At 60.2% G+C, this 10934-nt stretch overlaps 1 protein-coding gene across 1 annotated transcript in view; it reads left to right on the top strand.

The window, feature by feature from the left end:
• The first annotated feature begins 340 nt into the window (after window positions 1–340).
• The window catches only part of RTN4RL1 (reticulon 4 receptor like 1), a 29646-nt gene continuing 19052 nt past the window's right edge, over window positions 341–10934 (top strand). Inside the window, exon 1 of the mRNA XM_015647031.3 lies at window positions 341–503. Coding sequence (XP_015502517.1) covers window positions 491–503 — 13 coding nt within the window. The 5' untranslated portion in view covers window positions 341–490. The remainder of the gene's footprint in view (window positions 504–10934) is intronic.

The raw sequence follows: 10934 nt of genomic DNA, 5'->3' as shown, positions 1-10934 counted from the left end.
CACGGGAGGCGGGAGAGGCGGCGGCGGCGGTGGAAGGGGGGGCCCGGGGGGGGCTCGCCCAGCCCAGCCCAGCCCGGCCCGGCCCAGCCCTGCCCGCCCCGTCGCTGCCCCGCCCCGCCCTGCCCAGCCCTGCCCGCCGCTGCAGGCAGCGCGGCACCGGCACCGGGCACCCCTTTATAGGCTCTGCCCGAGGGGGTGGGGGGCGGCGGCGGCCCCAGCCCCGAGGGGGCGGCTCCCCCCTAAAAGCCGGCGGCGGGACGCGCGGCGGGCAGAGGCGCGGCCGGCGCTCCCCGGTGATCCGGGGCCGGCGCTCCCCGGTGCCGCTGCGGCTCGGCCCGCCATGCCCCCGCGGGGGCCGCTCGCCCGGGCTCCGGCTCCTCGTTCCCGGTACAGCAGCAGCCGCCGCCGCCGCTACCGCTCGCCGCCGCCGCGCCCGAGGCTCTGAGCGCCGCCGCCGCCGCCGGGAGACCGCGCCCGCCCCGGCTTCAAGATGCTCCGCCAAGGTGAGCACCGCACCGGGAGGGCACCGGGTGCCGCGGGCATCGGGGGCAGCAGGGCCGGCCCCGAAGTTTGTCTCCCCGCCGAAGTTGGGGCCGCGCCGCCGGGCGCCCCCCGCCGCCGCCGCGTTACCGGCGCCACAACCGAGGCTCGGGCACCCCCCGGGGAGCGGCACCGGAGGGAGCGCAGCGCGGCGGGGAGGCGGCAGACCGGGAGGAGCGAAGGGAGGCAGGGCGAGCGCCGGGTCCCGCAGGACCGGGGACGCGGCGGGTCCCGGAGGCACCGGGGTACGGCGGGTCCCGGAGGCACCGGGGCTGCGGCGGGCGCGGGGGGGGGTTGATGCTCTTCCCTCAGGACGAGGGAACGGGAAGCGGGGCTCACCGGGGAGCGCCGGGGGTTCGGCGGGGAAGTTGGGGCGAGCCGTCCCGTTCGGCCCCCCCCGAGGAGAATCGCTCCGCTGTGACATCACGCGATTTCCATGGCAACCGCCTGGGACATCATCGGGGAGCTTTGTGACATCACAGCGAGGGGAGCAGCCGACTCTCCCGGGGGGTCCGGGCCGGCGGGGGGGCCGGGGGGCAGGACCCCTGGCCCGGCTGCACCGGGATCAATCCCGGGGAGATGCTGGGGACAGTGGTGCCATGCGGGGGGACCCCGGCTGGACCCCCCAGCGCTGTCCCGTGCCCCAGGGAGGGGACAGCCACACAGCCCCAGGCCCAGCCCTCGCCACCACCAGCACATGCCCCTCTCGGACGAGGCTCGGGCAGCGGAGAAGGTGCCAACGCTGTGTGTGCAGCCCCTGGCATTGGGGTGCGGACCCCTGGGCAGGGCCGAGCCCCCGCTGCCACCCCAGCGATGTTTTTGCCCACTGGGGGAAATGTCACCTTGCGGCTGTGGGGCCTCGCACTCAGAGGCTCCTTTCTCTGGCTCTTGCCTCAGCTTTGTTTGGCGTATTAACCCAACGCGGCTGGATGGCTTGAGAATAAACCCCAAGCCTGCGGAGCAGTCCTGGTTTCCAGCCTTGATTCCCAGCCCTGGTGCTGCCGGCTGGAGGAAAAGCATCATCCAGGCTGGGAAACTGGGAGCCTGAGGTGGAGGCAGGCAATGAGGCTGCCGGCAGGGTTGGATCCCACCAGGGGTAGCCTGTTAAGGTCAAGATCTACAGCTTTCATTTGTGGAGCTAGAAAAACAAAATGCAAATTGAAGAGCCTGTGGGCTAAAGCAAAACCTATTCTTAAAGTTTTTGTCTTGTTAAGCAAGGAAATAGAGTGCCAAATAGGCTTTGTTAAGTGGCAGTCTAATTAATAATTTAAAATCTTGTAGCTGTCTTTCATTAGAATTTATCTGTACATCAACCACAAAATCAGTCAAACACACTCATTTATAAGTTAATACCGTTCCTGAATAATTCAACAGGCAGTTAGAGGAGGCCTCCATCCTGCCGGCAGGTTCTCCCCTCCCTGCCTCACCGTGGCCAGGTGTCCCTGGGCAGAGGGTCCCCATCCCCAGCACTTGCCCCAAACGTGGTGCAGAGGGGACATCCCACATATGAAACAAGGGGACAGCAGCTGCTGGGGCACTGGGCTGGGGCCAAGCCCCTCTGTGAGGCTCCGGGGCAGCTGGTTTTGTCAAGGATGGTGGCAAAGCAAGGCTGTGCTGGTGGGTGGCAGCGCAGGCTGATGGTGGCACTGCCACCGCATCCCACTGCCAGGGAGCAGGCTTGAGGCTGGGGCCGTGGCAGTATTGAGGCAGCAGGAGCTGTGCCGTGGTTGGCACCTCCAAGGGTGGCAGCTCCGAGGGGACGGCTTCACACGCGGTGCCGCACGGACAAAGTCGTTTGCAGCGGGATGGCGGCAGCGTGGCCGGGCAAGAGCTGCGATTCCTGGGGACATTTTGGGCCTCTTGCACTCCATGAGCTTCATCCGTGGAGTCACTGGTGGGATTTGGGGTGCATTCTGTGCAGTGGGATGTCACTGGTGGTGTGACAGTGCGGGGTGCAGCTCCAGCCCGGCTGAGGGTGTCACAGCCTTGTCAGAGGTGGCCGCAGGCAGCCGCAGGCTGGAGTGCAACACTGGCGATGCAGGAGAAGGAGATTTCCAGGTCAAGGATGACACCAAGGTCATGGGCAGCCACATCCCTGTCCCTTCCATCGCTCATCCCATCGATGGGGCGTCCAGCCTCCATCCCTCCCTGCCAGGGCAGCAGTCAGTGGGCAGGGTGCAGGCGCAGGCTGGACTGCGGTTCTTGCGCCGGGGAGCCAAGAGCCCAGAAACCTTTCTGCTTATAAAAGTTTAATTTCCTAAAGAGCTGATAGGAAGCCACAAGCTCTCTGTGCCCGGTGAAGCAAGGGAGGGGGTCAGGATGCGGCCCAGGCTGTCCCTGCGGTGGTGCTGGGGAGAGAGAGGCAGACAAGACCCGGAGTGGGAGCTGGGAAGCGAAGGAGCCATCACCGCTCAGTGACCTGCACTGATGGAGCCCGGCAGGGTCAGAGCTGTGGCCACGCTTGGCTGGATGTTATTCCCACCTTTTGCCTAAAATGCCACACCCGGCGCCCCGCAGTCCTGTCTGGGTGCTGGAGGCTGTGGGTGACACTCCAGGTGGCCTCCCTTAAAAACATCAGAGAACCTGCCAGGGAGATGTAAAAATATGCATTTTCCAGCGTGATTTCACACCCATCTTTCCCTGAAGCACCTGGCAGTGCTGGAGCCAGTGGCACAGGCCAGCAGCAAGGGCAGAGGGGCTCCATGGATTGCAGGACGAGGCCACGAGTGGGATGTCATTGCCTTGGGGGCAGGCAGGAACTTGGGCTGCTGGAAACTGCTGGAGTGCTGATGGGTTTTGACAGCAAGATCCAAAATCTTGTTTGAAGGCAAAAGCCAGGCAGGGAAGTGTGGGAGCCTGGAGGGACGGGGTGGTGGCCAGGTGTGACAAGGGCTGTCTCCCATTGGGGTGTCCCCTGCTCCTGGCAGTGTCCCTGTGGGGGTGTAGACGCAAAGCCCCCCTTGCAGAGAAGTGACCCAGGACATGGCCACTTCAGCCCCACGTCACTGGGGCACCCCTGGGAGACACTGCTGCTCAATTCCACCCCAGGGAGCTGCTCCAGTCTCCCCCAGACAGCCAAAACCTTGGGCTTTGTTTGCAAAGTGCAATTCCAGGGTTCAGCCACGATCAGTAGAGACTTGGCTTATTAAGAGCAGATTACGTTTGCAGAGCACTTTGGTGGAGCAGCAGCACCCACACCCCAGCAGTGGTGGCTGTTGTTGGGGTTCCCAGCAGGTTGGGATGGGCGAGGTGTTGCCCTCGTTCAGAACCCACTGAAGGAGGCTGGAGTCTGATTTAAGAGCAGAGGCAACAAGTGGGAGGCTGCAGGGAGAGCCATGAGGCCAGGAGCAAGCGGGATCCGGGTGGGATTTAGCGAGGAGGAGCTGGGGATGCTTTTGCTGGCATGGGCAGGGGTGCAGAGTATGGCCTCAGGAGCACCACTGGGATACAGGAGCATCCGTGTCCTCTCCAGCAAGGCTGCTCTGCTCTTCCGCTGCTATTTTGGGTGACGCTGCTCAAGCCCAAGGTGGAAGGAGCTGGCTCAGCCTCAGGATCCTCTGCCAGCAGCAGGGCTGGCGCTGTCCTCGCTCCGGATGTCAACACCACATCCCATCTCCCAAATCGAGGAAGCACCAATCCCACCGATCCCCCTGTACCATCCCTGCGGAACAGCATCACCATGGAAACCCACAGCCCTGCGCCTGCCGCCCGGCAATCAGAGGGGGGACACTTTTAGGAATATTATTTTTACTGATGACAAATGGTGGAGGCTCAGTGCTGACAAAGGAGATGAGCCCAGTGCTGGGCAGCTCCTGTTTTCCCAGTGGCCGGGTTTTCTCCTGCTTTTGCTGCTGAGGACACGTGCTGATGGGGCAGCCGCGGCTCTGCCCGGGTGCTAAAGTGCGGCCAGGGCGAGCGGCAGATGCAGGACGGGAAGATGCGGGGGGCAATCTTCTTTGCGCAGATTAGGATTGGGGGTTATTAAGCGGAAAATGCTCCATTTGGTGTAGAAATCTCCTTTTCCTTTTTAACAGCATATGTGCCCGCTGGCTGCTTGCTTCCCGGTGCTGTTGGCACAGCGGCTCGGAGCCGGCACGGCAGCTTGGAGCCGGCCCAGCTTTGGTGAGCAGCTTTTAGCGATGCTCCTGCCTTGGCTGGGAGAGCCGTGACCCCTCTGGTGGCTCACGGTGCCAAAAGCTGATTCCTGTCACGGCTGCATCTCTCATGGCCAGCGAGATGGGGTGGCAGCGGGATTTGGCCCTGGAGAGGCGATGGCACAGCAGGTCCATGGTGGTCCAGCGCATCCGAGCAGATCCCGAGCGTGGGGAGAGCGCGGTGCTGGAGCCGGAGCGTGTCAGAGGTTGCTCCACGTGCTCCCTAAGTCCCGGCATCACCATCTCACGGGGAGGATGCAGCCGCTGTTTACCGGGGAGCAGCGGTGGGAGGGAATTTGGCTGCTGCTGCTCTGGCAGGGCTCCTCACGGAGCAGCCCTGCAAGTGGAGGGGAGGTGCCAGCGGCTCCGCCAGCCCCGTGTGCCGCACTTGGGAGCCGCTTTCTATTTTTTTCCAGCTGCATTTGCACCAGCGCTTGCATTGGTTTGCTTGGGGAAAGCCCATCCCCGTGAGCACGGGACCCCCACGCTGCCAGCCGAGGGGTGCAAAGCCCGTCCTTGGGCACGGAGAATGTCACGGGGCGCTTTTTGGCCCGAGGTGACCCGGCTGAGATCTTGTCCCTGAGACCTTCACCCAGCTGGGTATCCCTGTGCGTTTGGTGTGTGCTCGCACCGGGCAGAGCCCTTCCGATCCCCGCGGGGTGAAGGCAGAGGGGGACAAAAGCTGCCGGCTGCATCCGCCGCCAGCTCCTGCCTCCCTGAGCCTCCCTCCTTCCCTCCCCGCTGCCTGCAAATTCGGCATCCCATCGGGTGCTGGATACAGCCACCCTGCGGGAGGCACACCAGAGCCAGCAGAGGGGTTGGGATGATCCCCCCTAGGCAGGGATATGCCGGGGTGTTTGTGCTAACAAGCCCAGCGTATTATAATTTCAATGGAATTTAAAAAACAAAATAGTCCTCAGACAAACGACTCTGCAGTGCCTCTGCCAGGGCCTAAGATCTGCTGCTATCTATTTTTTAATAATTGAGGGTAATAAATATGTATTTCTTTCTCCTTTCTCTCCGTACGCCGCAGCTTGTCAGCTCCCTGCGTCTCTCCTCTGATCAGACCCCATCTTTGCCGCGCGGAAAGGAAAAGAAAGGGAAAAAAAAGAAAGAGAGGGGAGAGGGAAAAAAAAAAAGATTCTTTAAGCAAAAAGGATTAAAGCCTTGAAAGTAGGTCTGCCCGAGCCACTCGGCTCTTCCTGCTCCCTGCCAGCCGCAGACAGAGCCAGGGACAAGAGGAGCATCCCCAGGTGGTGGGATCCATCCCCGCGGGGTGTTTTTTGGGTGCAGAGCCCGGCTGGGCAGCGGCAAATCCCCCGGGGAATGGGGCTGTGGCTGGGCAGAGCCGCCGGGTAACTTGGCAAACCGCTGCTCAGAGCCGGTTCTGCTTCGGCGGCAGATATTCCCCGGCTTATTATTCCCTCTGGTTTTCAGATGGAGATATCGGCTCCAAGACGTGGAGGGGGTTTGGCGGTGGGGCTGAGCCCGGGCCAGGCTGCGGGACCCCCCCGGCCTCGGGATGCTGGGGCGGAGGAGGCGCTGGTGTGAAGGAGGCGGCTATTTATAGCTTCCCTCGGCTTTTGTTCCTTTTCCAGTAGAGCTCCTCTCGAAATAGAAACAGTGCCGACTGCGCGGCCGCTCCCGGAGCCCAGCCTGGATGCGGGGGGCACCTCCCGGCCCGGGGCGGGGGGATATCCCAAGCTATGGGGTGCTTTGGTCTTGGGCATCCCCCCATCCTGCATCCCTTGAGACGGGGCTGCTGTGGGATGGGGAGTGGAAGCTGCCCCTCTGCACCCCCCGTGTGCCGGTGATGCCCGTCCCGACCCTGAAGGGGATGAATGGCTCTTAGGGGAGCGTCTCCGTAGGGTGACAGCGCTGGGTGTCCCTTGGGAATGTAGGTGAATCCCTCGGGAACGCCCTGACAGGATCTGTCCCCGTTTTCCAGCTCAGTCGTTGCCTCTGCTTTCCCCTCCCAGCATCCAGCAGCACCCCCTTGCTCCCCGCCCCCTCCCCACTCCATCTCTGATCAATATAGCTGGGAAAAACAAAACAAAACAAAGTAAATATTTAATACGATCCAGGGAGCCACAGCGAGCGCTCCCCCCGTCTGTCTCCTCCAGCAGCCGCTCGCTGCAGCTCCCCGGCCCTAATGAGCCTGAGTGCAACAGGGATCGATGGCAAAGGCAACCTCCGCAGAGGGGTCAGGTCTGCCACATCCCCTGCGCTGCTCCAGAGCTCAGGCTTGGCCCCCTGCACCCCCCAGGGCTGCCTGCCCACCTCATCTTCCTCCTCGTGCCCCCTTTTTCCTCTCCTGTGTCCCCTTTGTTGTTTCCAGTTCCTGGGGGGGATGGAGGTTCTGCTGTTCCATCATGGCCACACGGGACATGGGCTGTATCAGCATCAGCTCCAGGCTGGGGGCTTCCTCAGGGTGTGGGATACAACATGGGATGAGTGTGTGTTCCCCCACACTCGTGGAGCAGATCCCTTATGGATGGAAGTGGGAGTCTCTGGGTGACCCCAAATGCCTTAAGAGCTGCCTCTGGTTTTTTATCCAGGTCCAAGACAGTGGCTGTGTTTGTGGTGTGATCAGTTGTGCCTCCTCCTCCTCCTCCTCCTCAGCATCTCACTCCTCAGCTGCATCCCCTGGTGTCCTCCAGAGACCCCAGGTGATGACAGAGTTTGGGCAGTGCCAGTGCCAGGCTGCTCCTGGCAATGCCAGTGCAGGACCTGCCTCATTTCCCTCTAGCTCCACATGTTTTCCAAGTTTGGATGGTCCCTGTCACACCAATGGAGCTGCCAGATTTCCTGTCACCCAGGCCCAGCTGCCCTGCTCTGGAGGGTCCCCATTGTGCCCAACCTGTGCCATAGGTGAAGGGGAGGGACCAAGCTTTTCCCCCAGCCAGGCATTCCATCATCTGGACCTGTGCATCCCTGTGCTGCCTCATCCTGCCCTGGTGTCCCACAGGATGCAGAAGTGGCACACAGGAGGCAGAAATCAGGAGGGCACCAGGCTGTGCTCCTCTGCCACCACAATGCTTTGCAAATCTTTTTCCATGTAAAAGTCAATTGTCCTTGGTGGTGCCTGGGATGAACCCACGACTGAATTCCATCCCTGGGATGCGATGAGAGGAATGCCCACCCTGCCTGATGCCCCTCTTCCAGCACTGCCAGACCTCCAGCACTGCAAAGCCTCAGCCAGGCTGTGCCTGGGGATGGGAACTGCATTTACAGCTGGAAAACAGCCCAGTGTGCCCCAAGCACAGGGATGGGAGTGGGCATCTCCAGCTCCCAGGTGATGCCTCTGAGCATCCTCCTGCAGCTCAGGGTCTCCCAGCAGGTTGAGGTGCCAGGGCAGGATTCCCCCTGGGAAGTTCAGCAGAGGGAGCATGAGCTGGGACAGCGGTGCAGCTCCTGCGTCACAGATGCAGCTTGTGGCAAAGTGCCGAGGAAGTTTTGCAGCAGCATTAGAAAATGTTGACATGTTTTTTGAAACAATTTCAGATCTGATATCTGCGCCAGATTGAGTTTGTAACCAGCTTTATTGTTTAAGCCTGCTGGGATTTCATCAAAGGCGTCTGCTGTTTACCCAGAACCATTTCATTGGAGAAAACAGCAAACAGACCTGCATTTCTATCTGATTTCACTTTTTCCTTTTCCTCCTGAATTTAAGTGCTTGTGAAAAGCATGGCTGATAAGCAGAGCGGTGTGGATAAATCCCGAGGACTGGCGCGGTGGATGCTCTACCAGCTGCTCCAGCTTTATTAATAGACCGAAGGCAGTTGCTGGACCAGCTGCTGGGTGCCAGCCTGGAGCGAGGCACCCGCCTCAGGGGCAGCTGGATGTCCCCAGATGGTTTTGGGATCTCCATCGCGGCAGGATGAGCCGAGTCATGACTCCTCAGGATGCCGAAGGCTGGGAAGAGGATCCACGCAGAGCTTTTTTAGTGCTTTCAGCATGAATTCAGATTTAAACTGTGAGGGAGCCAATGCCTGTCCCTCCCCAGGGAGTGACCCCAGCAGGCAATGTGCTCTGTCACTCCATGACAAGCCAGGCCGAGGCAATGCAGCCACGGGAAGCAGAGAAGGATGAAGGAGAAACCAGACTAGAAAGGGGCTTGGTGTAAAACTGCATCAATCCTTCTCTTACATCCCTGGGGAATTCAGTGGCTGCCAGCCTGGCTCTGTCTTTTGCCCATTGCTGGCCTTGGAAACACACTGGAGAGAAGGATTTGGGGCTTGAGACAGAGCCCAAGAGGCTTTTACAAGGAGCTGACCTGGGGGTTGCAGCCCCCTCTGCCACTGACTGTTTTGCTCCAGGCATCTTCCCACGGTTGCATCCTGGTCACCCGTCACCAGCATTGTTTTCTCCAGGATTTAGCATCTCCCTCACTTGGAAATGGCCTTGGTGGCTGTTCCCACTTTTCCTGGCTTTGGGGACAGAGGCACAACAGGCTGGGGTTGGTGGAGTACATCCCACTGCCTTTCCCGGAGTCCCTTTGGCATCTCCCAGCTGTCCCTGGGCAGGTGGTGACAGTGGCACCTCGCTGCCACTCCGAGGGCTTGTCTTGCCCATCGATCACACCTGCACGGTGACAATGTAATTTTTGTCTCCAGTTGTTTATTTCTCAGACAGAACTACTTGTAAATTCCAAGAAGAATATATATCCCTGTGCGTGACAGATCCAGCACATGGCGATTAATCTGCCCTCTTAAGACCTGAATACAAAAGTGTCCCAATGTCACTCCTAGATGGGGTGTCAAGCCCTGGGGCAGCACTTTGGGGATATGCAGGGGCCTGGTGGCAGAACGTGCCCAGCTCCAGGTGATGCTTCCCAAATACTTATTGCACTTCCTACCAGCTCTGCTGATCCCTGACTGATATTCCAGCTCTCCAGACTCAGGCTCCAGCTCCTCTTTTTGGGAGGTTTATGCAAATAGGGCTTTTTTTATTTTTTTTTATTTTTTTTTTTAATTCCTCACCGCTGCTGCTCTGCTGTGCCCCAGATAGCAGAAGTGCTGAGGACAGGTGTTTGCGTCAGGTCCTGCGGCACCCGCGTCCTGCCCGGCTGAGGGGAGGAGGGATGTGCCGAGGGGATATCCTGGGGGGAAAAGGGCAGGGAGCATCCAGCAGAGGCCAAGGATGGAGAGGGGAAGCTCCTTTAATGGCTGCACTGGGCTAGTGAGGATGGGCATTGATGGCAGTGCAGGTCTGTTCCAAGCCCAGGCATGGCTCTGTCCCCCGTGAGGGGCAGGACAGGGATTGGGGTGCCACTTTGGGCTCTGCAGCATCCCACAGCCCCACTGGCAACACCCTCTGTGTCATAAAACCTCTTATTTACAACGTCCTACTCGGGAGCATCTGGGAAGCGGAGCGCGTCATTTCCAGAGAGAGCAAAAATGCTGCATATTTCAGTGTCTTTTGAATTTTTTAGGTTTCCCTGAACTGTGCTAATGGGTTGGTGGTGGTGGGGGGGAGGTGAGGGCCCAGCCCAGCTCCCGGCCTGCCTTGCTGCTCCGCCACGCGGCCATCACTGCATTGCTGCTCTTAAAATATTCAGTGCTGTTGGCCACAATTTCACAGCGGGTCAAAGCGCGCCGAGCCAGCAAGAAGGAGGGAAAGTGTGACAACGAGATTAACCCCGGCCCGGCAGGCCCCGGCCCTGCTCGGCAGGCTGAGCACGATGTGCTGCAGCCACCTGGTCCCAGGGGACCAGCAGCGAGTCCAAAGGGGCCACGACACCCAAAATCCCTCTGGTTGCCCAGTCTTGCTGAGTCGGTGGCATCACCTGCAAAATGGTGAAGGGACATGGAGAGCATCCAGAGTCCTGCTGGGAGGACTGAGCTTCCCCTCCTTCTCCAAGCTGCTGCAAGGCAGATGCAGTGGGATGAGGAGCTGAGGATACCCCCAGGTCTTGGGGACATTGCTGAGAGCCCTCAGTGCTTTTCATGGTGGAGCAGCAGATTTACAATGCAAAGGAGCAGCTGCTTGAGCCGTGTTTGCTGACAGGGATTTAGTAATCCTGTCGTCAGTCAGCCCAGAGTTTGCTCTCGGAGTCGCTGCCTTTGGCTTCTCCAAGAAAACTTCTGAGGCTGGGGGAAAGAAGTGAAGCCAAGCACATGGGCTGTGCCCACCGTGCAAGGGGGATGGTGGCTGGTGTCTGTGACTCTGTGTGGAGCCTGGGGTGGATGAGGGATGCTGCCACAGGGAGAAGGTATGTGCCAGGCTCAGTCCTGGAAG

The sequence above is a fragment of the Parus major genome, chromosome 19, assembly GCF_001522545.3.
Source record: "Parus major isolate Abel chromosome 19, Parus_major1.1, whole genome shotgun sequence".
Classification (NCBI taxonomy): Eukaryota; Metazoa; Chordata; class Aves; order Passeriformes; family Paridae; genus Parus; species Parus major.
Note: the sequence above shows the minus strand (reverse complement) of the source record. Positions and strands in the feature narration are given on the sequence as shown.